At 42.0% G+C, this 17,716-nt stretch overlaps 1 protein-coding gene across 1 annotated transcript in view; it reads left to right on the top strand.

The window, feature by feature from the left end:
- Eif5b (eukaryotic translation initiation factor 5B) overlaps positions 1-17,716 on the top strand; it is a 47,354-nt gene that overhangs the window by 16,566 nt on the left and 13,072 nt on the right. The window contains exons 5-13 of the mRNA XM_051152760.1: positions 2,355-2,572; positions 2,940-3,090; positions 7,351-7,446; positions 8,310-8,399; positions 9,336-9,410; positions 12,413-12,693; positions 13,622-13,729; positions 14,237-14,347; positions 16,883-16,950. Coding sequence (XP_051008717.1) covers positions 2,355-2,572; positions 2,940-3,090; positions 7,351-7,446; positions 8,310-8,399; positions 9,336-9,410; positions 12,413-12,693; positions 13,622-13,729; positions 14,237-14,347; positions 16,883-16,950 — 1,198 coding nt within the window. The remainder of the gene's footprint in view (positions 1-2,354; positions 2,573-2,939; positions 3,091-7,350; positions 7,447-8,309; positions 8,400-9,335; positions 9,411-12,412; positions 12,694-13,621; positions 13,730-14,236; positions 14,348-16,882; positions 16,951-17,716) is intronic.

The raw sequence follows: 17,716 nt of genomic DNA, 5'->3' as shown, positions 1-17,716 counted from the left end.
TGTGCATATGCATGTGTGGGTATACTCTCCTGTGCACATGCGTATATGGGTGTACTCTCCTGTGTACATGCGTGTGTGGGTGTACTCTCCTGTGCACATGCATGTGTGGGTGTACTCTCCTGTGCACATGCGTGTGTGGGTGTACTCTCCTGTGCACATGCGTATGTGGGTGTACTCTCTGTGCATATGCGTATGTGTGTACTCTCCTGTGCACATGCGTGTATGGGTACACTCTCCTGTGTACATGTGTGTGTGTGGGTGTACTCTCCTGTGCATATGCATGTGTGGGTGTACTCTCCTGTGCACATGCGTGTGTGGGTGTACTCTCCTGTGCACATGCGTATGTGGGTGTACTCTCCTGTGTACATGCGTGTGTGGGTGTACTCTCCTGTGCACATGCGTGTATGGGTACACTCTCCTGTGTACATGCGTGTGTGGGTGCACTTTTCTGTGCACATGCATATGTGGGTGTACTCTCTGTGCATATGCATGCGTTGGTGTACTCTCCTGTGCACATGCGTGTATGGGTACACTCTCCTATGCATATGCGTATGTGGGCACACTCTCCTGTGTACATGCCTGTGTGGGTGTACTCTCCTGTGCACATGCGTATGTGGGTGTACTCTCCTGTGCATATGCATGTGTGGGTGTACTCTCCTGTGCACATGCGTATATGGGTGTACTCTCCTGTGCATATGCTTGTGTGGGCACACTCTCCTGTGCGTGTGTGTGTGTGTGTGTGCGCGCGGCTCTTGTGCTTATGGATATGGAGGCTGATTTAGGTCTCTACTGCCATCACTCTCCATCTTACATTAAAAAAATATTTTTTTATTTTTTGATATTATAATATCACATCATTTCTCCATTCCCTTTCCTGTTTTCAAACCTTCCTATACACCCCTCTTTGCTCTCTTTCAAGTTCATGGCCTCGTTTTTACCATTAATTACTGGGAGACTCCCAGCAATGTCAGAAACTACACTCCTAAAGTCTCACCAAGATGACTGTCTAATGTGAGTTGAATAGGGACGGCTGCAGACCGACATACTGAAGTGGACAGGACAGGCCCAGGCCTCAGCCTGCACAGCACAGGGCAGGCTCTTATGGAGCATAGGTTTACTGATACCACCAGGCTGGCTGGTCAGTCAGCGCCAGGATCGCTGCCTCTCTCTCCTCCCCTGTATCAGATTACAAATGTGTCTTGCCATGTCTGGCTTTCTGTGTGGTTGCTGGGGATATGATTGAATTCCCCATGTTTGCATGGCAAAGCACTTTACTCATGAAGCCATTTCTCCAAGCTATTTACTGTTACATTACAAATTTAATAAAATTTTATTACGACTACTAGTTTTGTTATTAATGATGATGAAGTGGCCAAAGGAAAAAAATTCCCTCCCAAAATTCACATCAGATGATAACTCTTAACTTCTTATCTTTCAGTTAAAAAAAAAACAAACAAAAAACAAACCTAGCTTAACCTGAGAAATATTAAAGTAAAAAGTAAATTAAGAGACTTAAATTAGTTAAATCACTTAAATGACAATGAAGATGTTTTTGTTTCTCATTTAAAAAAAAAAAAAGCAAATTTATTTCATTTGTTTTTATGTGTGGACATGTGTGTGCCATCATGTGGGTAGAGGTCAGAGGACCTTCAGGAATCAGTCCTCTATTTACCGTGCCAGTTTCAGGGATCAGGCATGGTATCTTTCACCTTCCCCTGCTGAGTCATATTACTGGCCCCTGTTGTTCTTTTTGGTAATTGAAACCAAAAAATTGAAATAAATTGATCAGTAATTGAAATCTGAAGTATGCTAGCTGATTGCTTTCTCAGAAAAAAAATAAGGTTTTCTTTAGACTAGAAAGCTTTTAGTTAAAAAAAAATTGACCTACATTTTTAACCACTGAACTTTTATTATCTGAATTTTGAGGAGGGACACCATCCCAGGAGTATCACAGATTTTTATGTCCTCATATCCTCATATCATTTTCATCACCCTCATCTGACAGAATGGAATGGCTGTAATGGGCATAAGCTAATTGGAGCCTTTAGGATTTCAGACATGTGCTGTGGTTTCCAGACAGAGACACCTGACATGCAGTGCTGACAGCGCCTGTTTGTCATCTTGTGTTCATCAGGATGACTCAAACCAATACTAGCGTTGGCAAGTGCCCCAGGGGCCAACCGTGATGTCTGGTGAGGTGTTGTAGGTGCCTGGGTGTCAGGGTGCCATGATACATGACATTCTAGAGAGCTGGTGACAGAAGCCTGTCCCACAGTGGTCCTTGAATTCTGGCTAGCATTTATTCATTGTCATAGAAATCAACTTGAGTGCTTTGGTTTTATTCTTTTTGGTAGATGACAATGAAGGAGACAAAAAGAAGAAAGATAAGAAGAAAAAGAAAACAGAAAAAGATGAAAAAGAGAAAGAGAAAAAGAAAGGCCCTAGCAAGTCCACTGTTAAAGCTATACAGGAAGCTTTGGCTAAGCTTAAAGAGGAGGAGGAGAGACAGAAGAGAGAAGAGGAAGAGAGGATTAAGCGGCTTGAAGAACTAGAAGCCAAACGAAAAGAAGAGGTATGTTTTCATGAAATTGCAGATACAGACGGTGCGTTTTACCTGAACCCTGTTCCCTGTAAAAAGTCTCTAATGTACATCTAAAAAATGAATAGTTACACGGGCATTTTAGCTATACTAACTACACTGATGTAAATAAGATAGAAGAGGTACAGGAAAGCCTTGCTTACCTCCCTCCCATGCAGACGCTAAGTTAGGCATGTGTTCTGGCCCTAGGGCTAGTTAAGAACAGTGCCCAACGTTTAAACTTTCTCGTTTGTAACCGTCCAACATATTTTGCATGCATTTTAAAATTTGTGTTGCTTATTTTAAATTTTATGGTTCATTCAGCTAGTATGTTTTTTATATGCCATATTCTCTTGCTTAGGAACGATTAGAACAAGAAAAAAGAGAAAGGAAAAAGCAAAAAGAAAAAGAAAGAAAAGAGCGCTTAAAAAAAGAAGGGAAACTGTTAACCAAGTCCCAGAGAGAAGCCCGAGCCAGAGCTGAAGTGACCCTTAGACACCTCCAAGCTCAGGGTAAGTAAGTAGAGCCCTTACACTGACCCGCTCGCAGCTTCTCGCAGGCGCTTAGACCTCTGGTGCAGGAGCTTTGTAGTACAGGGCTGTGGGGTTGAATCTGGGAAGCTGGGAAAAACTGTAAGGAATAGGTGTTAAGTGCCATTTTTTAGGAGAAGGATTTCAGTACTGTGATGGAATTTGTGTGCAAATAACATATTTCTGTGAATTAAACCAAAAGTGAGAACTTGTAACCAGTTCCAACCCTTTTTCATTTTTTTTTTAAACCCCTTTATCTTCTGATCATTTTTTTCCTGGGATTCTTTGAAGTGAGTCATAGATACCTTTTTTTCCTCCCAGGTTATTTGTATATCTAGCAAATAAGATTATTATAATTAACATAAGTAGAATATATATATTTTGTAGATGCATGTGTTTGTGTATGCACATGGAGGTCAGAGGTCAACACTGAATGTCTCAATTGCTTTTCCACCTTGTGTTTTTGAAACAGCATCTTTGCCTGAACTTGGAGTGTAGTGGTTGACTGGGGTGGGTGTGCTGTTGCTGGCATTTTTGTTTGCTTGCTTTTCACTGTGGGTGCTGGGGCCTGAGTACACATCCTCATGATTGCCCGGCTGCAGTCTGTTTACCTAGTGAGCCAAGTGCTTAGCTCATGAGTTACTTTATTTTTGATTTCTTTGAGTTTTCAATATTTTCCTCTGTCTTGAAGTCCGATTTAAATGGGCTGGCTTAAATATGGATCCAGATGTGAGCCACAGATTGCATTTGGTTGGTAGGTTTCTCTTTCAGTAGTTCCACCGTGTGGCAGTGTCAGGGTTGATGAGCAGCCCTGCTTACCGTAAATAAAGACTCCCCCCAACCCAGCTTTCTTAAAGGAATCTCAAGCTAAGTGCTTACTTCTTTTCCCCTCCCAACATTTCAAAATACTCAGTGTCTGACAACCTTCAAAGGTGTCCCTTGAGCTTAGTTTGGGTTTTTTGTTTTTGTGAATGTATTAATTAAATTTAGTGGACATAGTTGATTTTATCTCTTGAAGCCATAGTGCATTTGATACTCATTATATCATCTCCTCCACCCCAAGTGGAAGTGCCCAGTGTTAATTGATTTCTTCCTTCCAGGTTTACTCATGTTTTTGTTGTAGGTTTGGAGTCAGCTATTTATTCAGAGAGCCTTGGTTCCTGTCCTAGTTGATGGTGTTTAAAGATGGCAAATTGGTCAATTGTGTTTCTAATTGATAAGACTAAAAGTAGTGTTTTTGCTCTATTGAGAAGACTTCTTTCTGGGTGGTCCCTTAATTTCTTCCTTATATGCCTTAAACTTTTATGTAGTAGTCCTGTAAGAGATTTAGTTAGAATTATATCAGTAGTTACTGATGCTATGCTGACCTTTGACAACGCTTTCCCCCACAGAAATCTTATCCTTTGAATCCTGTCAGACAGGAAATAGTGATACATTGAGCTTAAGCATTATGCTGAACATTCAGAATTTAAATTTTTTAAATGAACTCTTTATTATGTTTGTTCCTAGATTTTAGAAAATATATCATTAGCTGAGGATATAGCTTTAAAACCGGTGGTGTTAGAGGGTATATTTGCACATCAAAAATGAGATGTTACTGGTGGTTATCTAGAAAGCTGAAGGCCCTTAGAAGATATTTAAGTGGAACAGGAAGAGAATAATTTTCCAGACTCAGAAATGGTGTTTTATTGGAGTAGCTAGAGATGTAATTAGATGGAAATTAAGGTTTTAATCTAATGATGTGAATCTTTGCAATAAAAGACCCATCAGTGTTGTCTCACCATATTCTTGAAAGGCAGCTCGCTAATAGAGATGAGTCGCCACACCCATTACCCAGAACAATACAGAACTCATTAAATCAGAATGTGCTCTTGGATATCTGTGGGGAGTGGGGTCAGGTGTGTTCTGATAATATCTATGAAAATTGCTCCAGGTTGTGAGTCAACTGCTGAGCTCACATAGGAAAGAACTCTTGGAGAGCTTGTGTGTGATGTCTTGGTTTGGTGGCACAGCTGAGTGCATAGAAGATCTGGGTTGATCACAAGTGTAGTAATTAAAAGCCCTATCTAAAGAGCAGTCAGTTCAGTAAGTCTAGGGTGGTATTGCACCTGCAGTTTTCTCCTTTGGCCTAAGCTGTTTACCTGGTGTATACGGGCTGCTAGGCAGGAAGGCTGTACTATGTACTTTATGTGGTCTCTTCTTTGTTATCAGGGTTTCAACACTAATCTTTGCAATCCTAGCCTGTATCAGTACCTACATATGTAAACATAGTCATACTTTTTTTTTTCTTTTTCTTTTTTGAGACAGGATTTCTCTATGAGACAGGCTTTCCTGGACTCGTTTAGTGGATTAGGCTGCCCTCAAACTCACAGAGATCCACCTGCCTCCCGAGTGCTGGAATTAAAAGGCACAGTGCCACCGCGCGAGGCTACATATTCATGCTTTGAAAGTTAAAAACATTGTTACTTTTGTATTTTTATTTCATTCAAAATCTATGCTATACAATCCTGCTGCTGTTTGTATCATAAAACTCTGAGAGGGATACTGTCTGTTTTACAGGAGTAGAGAAGAGACTTGTAACATGGAAGCATTTGTAGGTCTGTACCAGTAATTGTAAACTGAGAGGGGTGTATTCCCTCATGTAATGTTACAAATGAGATTTGCCTGTGGTCTCAACTTAACAGTACGTCTTTACTTCCTTTATTTGGGAGGCAACATTAGAACAATACAAATGATAACCACAGCAGTCCTGCTCTAATCTTCTGGCTGCTTCTCTTTCTGTGGCTCGTTCATCTTCACCTGAGCTCTCTCTATTACTGTCCTGGTAAAACTGCCTCCTCTCTCTGAAAAACTGCCTCTTAAGTAGCTTTGTTTTCGACTGTCTTCTTGTAAGAGTTGGGTGTATCCTATTTTGTCAAGACATCTCTGATTTGTTACTTTTTCTGCTATTCAATTAGATATCACTTTCAAACATGAATGATTCCTTCTACCAACTAACTTTACCTTTATTTGGGTATCACCATCCCTGGATCCAAGCTTTCCTTTACCTGATACTTGCTCTATACCATGCTGTCCTTGAACCTCAGGTGTGTTTGCCTCTGTCTCCTGGATTGAAGGGGTGTTTGTGTTCCAGCTGGATCACAGAGACCTAGAAGGTCTTTGGATGTGATCTTTTGCCAGAACAGCCATGTTCTGAATTAATATTCCTCTACACCTCCACGTGTGTCCTGTGGCATTGTAGACACCTACATACATACAAATTAATATAAAGGAACCCATAAAAGGAAGGAGAATTCACAAACACCTTCCTCTCTTCATATTTTATAAAAACCATTCAAGTTATATAAAGATCTCTTATTTAGCAGTTGGAAGCATATTCCTTTTTAACAATAAATTGTAAATAGGAAAAGAATTCCCAGTCTAAGTCCACTTGAGAGAGCAACTGACAGTTTTAAACAAAATTAAGCACATACTTAACTTCTGTCTCATTCAAGAGAAATAACTCAGGAAGAAGCCTGTGGGAGATATTTACCTCTGTGTGGGTAGTGAGCCGGTACAGTACAGGAACCTGGCAATTAAAAGGTGGAATGCTGGGCCATGGTTGGTGGCAGTCACTTTAAGCCCCAGCAGTCTTGAGGCAGAGGTTGTTGATCTTTGTGAGTAGGCTAGCCTGGCCTACTCAGTGTAAAACCCTGTGTAAAATAGAATAAATTAAAAAGATGAAGTGCTAACGATTCACATATCCGTGCTGATGACAAGAGCCAGACTGAAGATGTTACTTATTATTTGACATTTTGGGAAAAGCTGAGCAGGATGGTTTAGAGCAGATGAGTGAGCTGAGGCTGAGGAGGTCTGACTGAGACAGTGCACGGTGCCAGAGCTGTGTTGTCCCTTCATGGCAATGCTGTTTGCAAGGCCTGTGCTCTGGTTGGCTCTTAGTGTGTTTAAATGTGAATATGCAGACACCCTATGCAGAATCCAGGTTTGTCTAGGATGCTCTTTTGTAGTCGAACGTGTGTGTCTTTGAATTTAATAAAATAATGTCTTTTAAAATCCTTTCCTTTTGGAAGTGCTGAGATAAACCAGGGTCTCACCATGAGGTCCACGTTGACCTTGCACACAACAGGTGGGGTCCTTCCCCTCCCAGGTGCTGCCTTGCCTCCTACTTTATATACTGTCCCTCCAGTATCAAGTAAAACGTAACAGTGCAAACCTTACATTTTCCTCTTTTTACTCCCTCAGGCGTTGAAGTGCCATCAAAAGACTCATTGCCAAAGAAAAGGCCAATTTATGAAGATAAAAAGAAGAGGAAAACACAACAGCCAGAAAATAAAGAAGGTTTGTATATGAACTAGCCTTTGTTTTAGAAAAGATTACATATGCCTTTTCCTCACAGCTTTCAACATTAACTATCATGCATATATGTAGGGTGCTAGGGACCGAGGCCAGCACCGTGCTGAGCCAAAGGGGCTCTGTTACTTGGCTTTATTCCCAGCCCTGGAACTACATTTTCCTGCCTGCTGTTTGTTACCATCTTATCATTCTCACTTGATTCTTATGAGAGACAAAAGAAAAGGCACTTTAAAGGTTAGAGAAGAGGGCTCAGTAGCTAGCTGTAAGAGTACTTGCTGCCTCCTCATGAGGACCACAGTTGGCATCCTAACACTGGGCAGCCACGCTGGGAACCCCACAGATGCTCATAACCCCAGCTCCCAGGGATCCGGTGCCTTCTCTGGCCCACACATGGGTGTGCATTGTTACTCACACACATCAGCTAGATCTTCAAAAAATACTGCAGGCTTTGTTTTTTTAGTTTTTTTGTTTTTTTTAAAGACAAGGTTTCTCTTTGTAGCCTTTGGCTGTCCGAGACTGGCTTTGCAGACTCAGTTGGCCTTGAACTCCCAGAGATTTGCCTTCCTCTCTCTTCTCAAGTGCTGGGGTTGATTACAGGCCTGGACTACCGTGCCCGGCTTGTCTATGTCTTATTATGTGAGTAGGTACTGTTGAATCTGAAGAACAAAGTATAAATTATTTTTCTTCTTGCTCTGTGATTCTACTTTCTGCTTGAGCTGAAACTGATTTCCTTTATAAGTGCTATCAAATGTTTCCCAGACTTAGGAAGACACATCAGGGAGTCTTACACTGTACAGAGTAGAATATTCGAAGAGAAATTACAGACTACACTTTCTGCTCCTATTTAGCATCTGAAGCTTTGGAAGTAAGTGCTCCTGTGGAAGCTGTGGAACAAGGAGTACCAGACAAAGAGGAGACACCACCTCCTGTTGAAGCAGGCCAGTAGCATCAGGTTTTCATTAATTCCTATTAGACAGCGCTCTTGTCTTATAAGTTGTCGTCACTGAGTAGTTTGGAGCCAACTAAATTACTTGCTTAAGTGGTTTTCTTTGTCAATCATTTTTTGAGTCCATTTCTTTTCATTTCTACTTTGACAAAATATCCAAGCAATACTTGAGTCAGTTTGGTTTCTTTTTAGTAGTGTCAGTAAAATGTCTGTAAAAGACAATGAAGGGTTTTGAGATTTCTTTAATTTATGGATCAAATATCTCTTAAGCCTTAAGTTTTTATATTTATTCTTTAAAACAAATTGGAAGTACCTTAGAACACTTTAAGAACCACAAAAAAATACATTTTGAAACCCTGGCGGTTGGTTCCTACTTATTAATCTAAATGTGTTCAGCTTATTCATTTGCATGTGTGTGTTTATGTTCATGTGTACATACAGCTTGTACAGGCTGGCAAATTTTTTTTGGCATTTTTCTTTTTTAGCTAAATATTGTTGACGTTTCTAATTTAATTTATTCAAATATAAAATGTGGTTTAAAATTAATAATGCATATTGATACTATATTAAAAATAGTAAAATGGGGCTGGAGAGATGGCTCAGCAGCTAAGAGCACTGTCTGCTCTTCCAAAGGTCCTGAATTCAATTGCCAGCAACCACATGGTGGCTCACAACCATCTACAATGTGATCTGATGCCCTCTTCTGGTCTGCAGGGGTACAAACAGGCAGAGTACTGTATACATAATAAATAAATCTCTTATAAATAGTAAAATGTTGAGTCATAGTCAGTTACAGCATACTAGGTATATTGAAATGATAATGCCAAATAAAACAGTCAGATAACCTTTTTTCATAATTGAACACTCCTGAAAGCAGCTGCTTGCTTTCCAGCCCTCTCTTGTCTGAAATAGCAACTTGTACTTACAGAGGAAGAAGAAGAAACTGAGGATCCTGGGTTAGATGACTGGGAAGCGATGGCCAGCGACGAGGAGCGAGAGAAAGGTAGCTCATGAGTTCATATTAATAGGCCCACTGATCACACACCATGCGTGTCCTGAGTTCTGAATGCATGTTGAGAAGGCCATCTCTAAGGGGGTAACTGCCGAGAACACACCCGACAGTGTAGTGTGAGTGCCGTGTCACCAGAGCTCAGCGACACAGCCAGCAACACAGGCGCACATTGCCGCGGTTCCTGTTCAACGCTGAGTAAGATGTGAACTGTTGTCTTCTATGACTAAAGCCCCCCTCCCTTTTTTTTAAACTAAAATTTTTAGTTAACCACGGTCTTCAAAGTCTGTTAAGTTTTGATATTAATATATTTTAGTTTCCAGTATTATATATTATATATTTTACCAAATTTATTTATTGTGTTTTTTAACCTGTAGAATGTGGTGACCAGAGAATACCCACGATTGACTGATTGTGCCCCCCGTGTCCCCCCCCCCCCCCCCGTGTATGTGTGTGTGTGTGTGTGTGTGTGTACACGTGCCTGCATGTGTGTGCATTGAACTCAGGGCTTTGCATTAACTAGGAGTTCTCCTACCACTGAGTTAGTTCTCTATAGAACACGGTGCTTGTGCTTTACAAGCCAATGTACCCTTATATATTTTGTTTTCAAATGTGATAAGAAGCCAGTCTGTAGAAGTTTGTTGTCTTGGTTTTTGTATTGATATTAATAGTTGCTGATTATTTTGCTCAAGACTTTATTATTCTGAGAGTTTTTGTGTTTAAGTATGAGCACACACATGCATGCATGCTCTCCTGCTACCCTACGTGTTGAAAGGGCTCCCGTAGTGAGTATAGATGGTCTGCTTTCAGAGTTAATTTTTACTTTATGTATTTTGATTCTGTTTTCAGGTGAATACAGTCTTAGATTTTTCTGATGGATTGGGCCTTCTATTAATATTTCCAAGTAGTGGCTATTGCCATCTGAAGTATGTGAGCTAAGCCACTCTCAACTTACATAACTGTTTTCTGTCTGTAGTATTCTCCTTATGGCTTTAAATGGCTTTGCCCTAGTACATTATTATGACTTATCAAAAATAGAGGTGTATTTCCCAGGTTTGGAATCTGAGAATTCAAGATCATGGAACTGACAGTGGTGGTGGCATGGAGGGCCCTCTTCTCTCCAGGGAGGTGCTGTATTGTTGCCCCCTTCAGGGGGAGGAGCACTGCTGTCACTTGGTGGGAGAGTTGAGTAAAGTGTTTGCATTAGTCACCTCAGCAGTACAGAGCGCTGATGACTTTGCTTTCCCTCTCAATAGCACTGCATTTAGCCCATAGCTAGCACAGTTTCTCAGTACAGTTTACCTGACTGACTATGTTGCAGCGGTGCCATTAACACTTGTAATTAAAGAAGTACATTGGCCTTTAAGCTTTTCATTTTCATTCCTGCATCTGTTTCTAACAAAGTAGTTTTATAACCATCTTGTGGATTGCTGGATTTTGTTATTCCTCCTAGTTCATTCCCAGCTCCTGTGCTTTTCTAATTCTCTGTTTTACACAACTTTTGAGATGCAATCCTATTATCCACGTCAGGTGTTCTAGAACTTGCTGTGAGCCAAGGTCTTTCTGCTTCTACTTCTCAGGGCATAAATTTTTCATTAAAATTTTTTTTTAGACAGAATCTGTACCTAGTCTGGCCTCAAATGTGAGATTCCTTCCCTCTGCCTTGGCCTCTGAACGCTGGGATTATAGGAGTGTGCTATCCTGACTGGCTTAATTTTAAAAAATATGCTATTAGAGGTTTAAAAAAAAGATTTATTTATATATATGAGTGCTCTATCTGCATGTATGCATGTATGCTAGAAGAGGGCGTTAGATCCTGGTATAGGTGGTTGTGAGCTATCGTGTGGTTGCTGGGAACTGAACTCAGGACCTTTAGAAGAGCAAACAATGCTCTTAGCCACTGAGCCATCTCCGCAGCTGCTATTAGAGACTTTCAACTTGCACATTTCAACTAACAGTGCCACCTTCTTTCCATACAACTTTAGAGTACTTGAGCATTTATGCGACTACCAATATGTATACCATTGCTTTTTTTCTTTCCAAATTCTGTTGTTGTTGTTGTTTTTAACCTGTTATTTGTTCTTCCTCTTTATGACATAGTAGATTATTTCTCTGGCTAGAAGAAACGTTTATTGTCTTTTCATTTTTCTTCCTGCTCCTTTAATATCACCCTTTAATTTTGCATCGTTTTTCCTTTTTGACACAGGATCTTAGGTGTTTCTGGTTTGTCTTGAACCATAGAAAACTGAGGCCCTGTGTCAAAAGGGCCAATTTCAGATGTGGAGATTCTCAAATTAAGGGTACTCAGTCTGTACACCAGCATTCTGTATAACAAATGCATGGGCTCATTTCATTTTAGATGATCAGTCAGTGGGCAGTATGTTTATATTTTACTCACTGTTACTTCTAAGGTATAGGATTTTATCCCACAGTAACAGCATTAGAACCCAGTGTTGGCCACTTAACCCTTCCTCTCCCTCCCCACTTCAGTCTTGGCAGGTCTGGACTTCTAATGTCTGGCTGTTAGCACTGCAGCAACTCCAGATTTTTTTTTAATCAATTAAACTTTTTATTTTTTACATATACATTTATATTATTATACATATATACAATAAACTACCTATAGCAAGAAGAACCATGACACAATAGGAACTATATAAATGTTACATTCTTAGGGTTTTGGCTCTTTGTATTTGGCAACTCCAGATTTTAGCTGCTGCCTCCAGATTCATCAAAGCAGCCCAAGGAGAAAGCAGTGGTCAGCACTGTACTCAGCTGTGCATGGTGTCCTGCTGTGGGTCCTGGCATATTGCTGCCTCAGACTTCATTATAGTAAAGATAAATATTTGGTATTTATGATATACGAAGCGTATGTAAGGCAACTGCTGTAATTAGTGTCTTTTCACTTATTTTTCCTCATACGTAGTCTCTCTTCTTTTGATATAAATCTGATGTTAACTTTCATTTATTTTGAAATCAATTTATTTTTCTCAAAGAAGGAAATACGATTCACATAGAAGTAAAAGAAAACCCTGAAGAAGAGGAGGAGGAAGATGAAGAAGAGGAGGAGGAAGAGAGTGAGGAAGAGGAAGAGGAAGGAGAAAGTGAAGGCAGTGAAGGTGATGAGGAAGAAGAAAAGATGTCAGATGAAAAAGATTCAGGGAAAACGTTAGATAAAAAGCCAAGCAAAGATGTCAGCTCAGAATCTGAATATGACTCTGATGACGACCGAACTAAAGAAGAGCGGGCTTATGACAAAGCGAAACGGAGAATTGAGGTGCTTGTCTCTGCTCTCTTCCCCTTCAGTCCTCTGTGGTCATTGGGTTGTAGCTGAAGGCTCTGAGTCAGTGCTTTAAGAAAGTACCAGTATCTCTAGTTCTGTAATGTTGGACCAAGGTGTGTTTTTGACGTTGGTCTAACCCAGGAGCTTCCCTTCCTTACTTAGGCAAGATGTAGCGTGTTTCATCAAAATCGTTTTCATTTATTCCAAATGTCAATGTCCTGTGTGCGTGGTTGCTTACAGATGCTTGGTGTCTTGAGTATTGCCGTCCTATCAGGCAGATGCTTGCCTGGAGTGTCTAGCTGGTCAGTGTAAGCAGCTGATCTCAGTTGTTGAAATCTGGAGTGCTGATGAAGCTTCTTTGCTTAGTTGGTTTTTTGTTGTTGTTGTTGTTGTTGTTGTTGTTTTACTTTTTCGTTCTTTGAAGACAGGGACTTGCTAGGTAGCCTAGCCTTCTGAGTGTGAGGATTACAGGATATGCCATCACATCCAGTGTAGCTTCTGTTTAGAAAAGTACATGTGCCTAGTTAGCCTTTTGTATTTTTTTCTAGTTAATACAGGGACTGGAGATGTGATTTAGTAGGTTAGGTGCTTGCTGCACAGACGTAGGATTGAATTCCACTCTCCTCCCCTGAGTGAAGTCGGGGCACAGTGGAATGCACCCGTAGTGTAGTGCTCCGGTGCTTAGAGGGTCGTGAACTCAGGTCACCTTCCACTGCACAGCAAGGTCGAGGTCAGTCTGGGCTTGTAGGAGCCCTGTCTCTCAAAAAGAGACAGATCAGTAAAAAGCAGTTTTGTGTGGTCTATAACCAGAGTGCAGGGATAGAATAGCCTGTAACATCTTTGAGCCACAGGAAAGTAGAAGAGATGAGCCTAGGGGAGGACTTGAAGCAAGATGTAATTTGTGATTTCCTCCCACTTCTAGAAACGACGACTTGAACATAGTAAAAATGTAAATACAGAAAAGTTAAGAGCCCCCATCATCTGTGTGCTTGGACATGTAGACACAGGGAAGACAAAAATTCTAGATAAGGTAAGAAAATATGTTCATTAATATTACTTGAAAAATCAGTAGTGCCCTGAAAAGCTTTAATGTCACAGAGCACGGAGGGCCTATAAATCTGCTCTCTGTTTCCTTGCATGTCAGAGGGATTAGGAAATAGAAGTTGATATAGGAAAATGGCTTATAGATCTCTACAAGTTGGCCAAATGGGATCATGGGGAGGAAAATGGGGGCCATTTTTGAAAGAGGGAAGTGGTTTTGTGTGATGCCATGTAATTCCCACTTTTTTCCAGGCCTTGAAAAGTTCTTTGTTCCTGGCCTCTTCCTTTGATAGGTACAGATTGGGGAGCCTTGTGTTCTTTTAAGGTCAGCTTCAAGGTCAGAGACAGGAGGGCCACACATGTTCTCTTCTCTCAGAGCTTTGGTCACTGGAATACAAGAACTGTCTACAAAGAATGAGTTGCCAGTTCCTTACTCATTGTCCTTTCATCTTCTTCCATGCCAAAATACCAATCTCAGTTTGTTGTCTTCTCATAGCTCCGTCACACGCATGTCCAAGATGGTGAAGCGGGTGGTATTACACAGCAGATTGGTGCCACCAATGTTCCTCTTGAAGCTATTAATGAACAAACTAAGATGATTAAAAATGTGAGTTGCTTTACATGTTATTGTTTTGTTGACATAAGAAACAGCTCTCACTTCAAAAAGCACAAGATAGTTTATTTTGAAACCGATTCTTAGTGAGCATGGCCCAGGAACACAGCTTCAGGTTACACTGAATGTCAGGTTCCAGCTCGGTCGCATTTAATGAAGTTTTTATAGTAATCGAATGAAGTCATGAATCAAATGCTTTTCAAATACACTGGTAGAAGAACTATGTATGAGAAACGCCTCCTATAAACCCCAGGCTCTCTGATGACTTTGGAAGCTTTGGGCACATTCCCAAAGGATTTACTTAATAGTCAACTTTGAGCCCCCTCTGTTGGCCATTCTCACCTAGATCCCGCACTGCCCCTTCTCACCTAGATCCCGCACTGCCCCTTCTCACCTAGATCCCGCACTGCCCCTTCTCACCTAGATCCCGCACTGCCCCCTTCTCACCTAGATCCCGCACTGCCCCCGTCTCACCTAGATCCCGCATTGCCCCTTCTCGTCTAGATCCCGCACTGCCCCTTCTCGTCTAGATCCCGCACTGCCCCTTCTCACCTAGATCCCGCACTGCCCCTTCTCACCTAGATCCCGCACTGCCCCTTCTCACCTAGATCCCCGCACTGCCCCCGTCTCACCTAGATCCCGCACTGCCCCTTCTCACCTAGATCCCACACTGCCCCCGTCTCACCTAGATCCCGCACTGCCCCTTCTCACCTAGATCCCGCACTGCCTCTTCTCACCTAGATCCCGCACTGCCCCTTCTCACCTAGATCCCGCACTGCCCCCGTCTCACCTAGATCCCGCACTGCCCCTTCTCACCTAGATCCCGCACTGCCCCTTCTCACCTAGATCCCGCACTGCCCCTTCTCACCTAGATCCCGCACTACCCCTTCTCACCTAGATCCCGCACTGCCCCTTCTCACCTAGATCCCTCACTGCCCCTTCTCACCTAGATCCCGCACTGCCTCTTCTCACCTAGATCCCACACTGCCCCTTCTCACCTAGATCCCACACTGCCCCCTTCTCACCTAGATCCCGCACTGCCCCCGCCTCACCTAGATCCCGCACTGCCCCTTCTCACCTAGATCCCGCACTGCCCCTGTCTCACCTAGATCCCGCACTGCCCCTTCTCACCTAGATCCCGCACTGCCCCTTCTCACCTAGATCCCGCACTGCCCCGTCTCACCTAGATCCCGCACTGCCCCCATCTCAGGGCACCATTGTTCTGAAGTCACTGTGTCCTGCCCTTGCACGGGATCCTCATAGTTAAAAGCTGATCTCTACACATATGTGAAAGGGCTTAAGGGGACTGCTGAGGTAGATCTTTTTAAATAGAAGATATGTAAGAAGAGTCATGGCTACATAGAGAGGCCCTGTTTGAGGAACCAAGGGTGCTCAGTGAGGGGCGCAAAGATCTGGTTTCAGTTATCTAAGGCTCAAAACCAAAAGATTGTAAATAAACACGGAAATAAATAAAAGCTGAAGAAACAGCAGCATATAGTACGTGCAGGATTTATAATCCTAATATTTTGATGTCTGAGTCAGGAGGATTACTGCTCGTTGAAACTGACCCTGTGTGTCCAGGGCCAGCTCACCACCTACCACTGTAGAGTGAGTGAGTCAATCAATGGATACTTATATTCAGGTACATTGTCCAGGTAATCAAATGCTTATGTTTAAAGCAGGATGTACATTTATTTACAGTTTTTATCCATTTGGTTAATATTATTAAAATACTATTTTGAGATAGTTTTGGTACTTTAGATTTGCTTAAAAATGGACTAGATTTTTTTTTTTAAATGTGTGTCTGTATGCAGGTGTGCTGCACATGCCATGTGGGGACAACTTTCAGTTGATCTGGTGGTCAAAGTCAGTAGTTCAACAGGCTTGTGTTGCAAATGCCTCTAGCCGCTAAACCATCCAGCCCCAGATAAATTCTGTAGATTCTGAGTCTTTTTGTTATTGTTGTTTGTGATAGGGTTTTCCTGTGTAGCTATCCTGGAACTCACTCTGTGGACCAGGCTGTCCTTGACCTCAGAGACCTGCCTAAGTGTTGGGATTAAAGGCATGCGCCACCATCGCCTGGCTAAGTCAGCTTTTGTAGATACTGCAGGTGCCGGCTGCACTCTGCCGTTTGTATCAGATTTTCTTAAGCTACTTAGACTTACATACAACTTCCAACAAAAATTATTTTCTTTTCTGTGAACCCTATTTTACTATGTATGTGCATTTGTATGTATATGGCTGCCCATGGAGGCTGAAGGGCCCTGGGTCCTCTGGAGCTGCTGCCACAGGGGTGTGAGTTGTGTGGTGTGACTGCTGGGGTCAAACTGGAATTTTCTGCATCAGCGAGTGATCTAAAGACTGTGCTGTCTCCATCCCTACTAACCACTGTGCTGTTTGGGTCTCTTTTAAGATTATTCCTTTGGAAGAAGGAAGTCGTAATGCTTTCAAGTTTTGGGAATTGTTTTGTAAAGAAGCTTTCATTGTTTTGACTTTCTTTAAACTCTACATTTTTCTCTACCTTTTTAGTTTGACAGAGAGAATGTCCGGATCCCAGGAATGCTGATTATTGACACTCCAGGCCATGAGTCTTTCAGGTAGGATGTGACACACCTTTTGTTAACACAGACACTACATCGCCAGTGACCCTAAACATTAACTTTGAATAGTTCCTTCGTATCTGTAGTGTCATCATTAACCTTTTCATCATCATTGATTTTATAGTGTTTCATGTGTTTTCTTGGCTTTTACAAAAGAAAATGTTTTATAGTTAGTGTCCCTTTTTGTGAATTCCTGCTCTAATTTCTGCAGACCACTACAAAGGGTATGTTGTTTTCACTTCATTATGTACATACGTAAGTACACACACAGACACACACACAGACACACACACACATACCCGACACAAACCCCTCTCTCAGATGAATTTATAGCACTAATTTATCCCAGCAGACTCAGTTTTTGTATCTGTCAGGTGAGTGTTGGGCAAATTAAGGAATGATGCATCTCTCTATAATGCACACACGCTGGCCGCATCTCCTGGCCCGCATCTCCTGGCCTGCATCTCCTGGCCCGCATCTCCTGGCCCGCATCTCCTGGCCCGCATCTCCGGGGATAGATGAGGAAGATCGGGTTCATGCCAGGTATAGCCAGACTCTCCCGTGCTCGTCACCTTTGACAGTGTGGTATAGCAGCTGCTCACAGAGCACTCACACTGCTGGTGTTCCAGTGAGTCACCTTTCCTGGTGTGCCTGACAGTGGTCATCTGTTACATTTCCATGTACTTTCCAGTTAAACATTCTAAAAGTCTGAGGTTCAAAATGTCCCAAATCTGAAACTTATGGTGAGCATCATATCTGCTCT

Source organism: Acomys russatus, chromosome 11 (genome assembly GCF_903995435.1).
Source record: "Acomys russatus chromosome 11, mAcoRus1.1, whole genome shotgun sequence".
NCBI classification, from domain to species: domain Eukaryota; kingdom Metazoa; phylum Chordata; class Mammalia; order Rodentia; family Muridae; genus Acomys; species Acomys russatus.
This window is presented reverse-complemented; position numbering and strand designations above follow the sequence as displayed.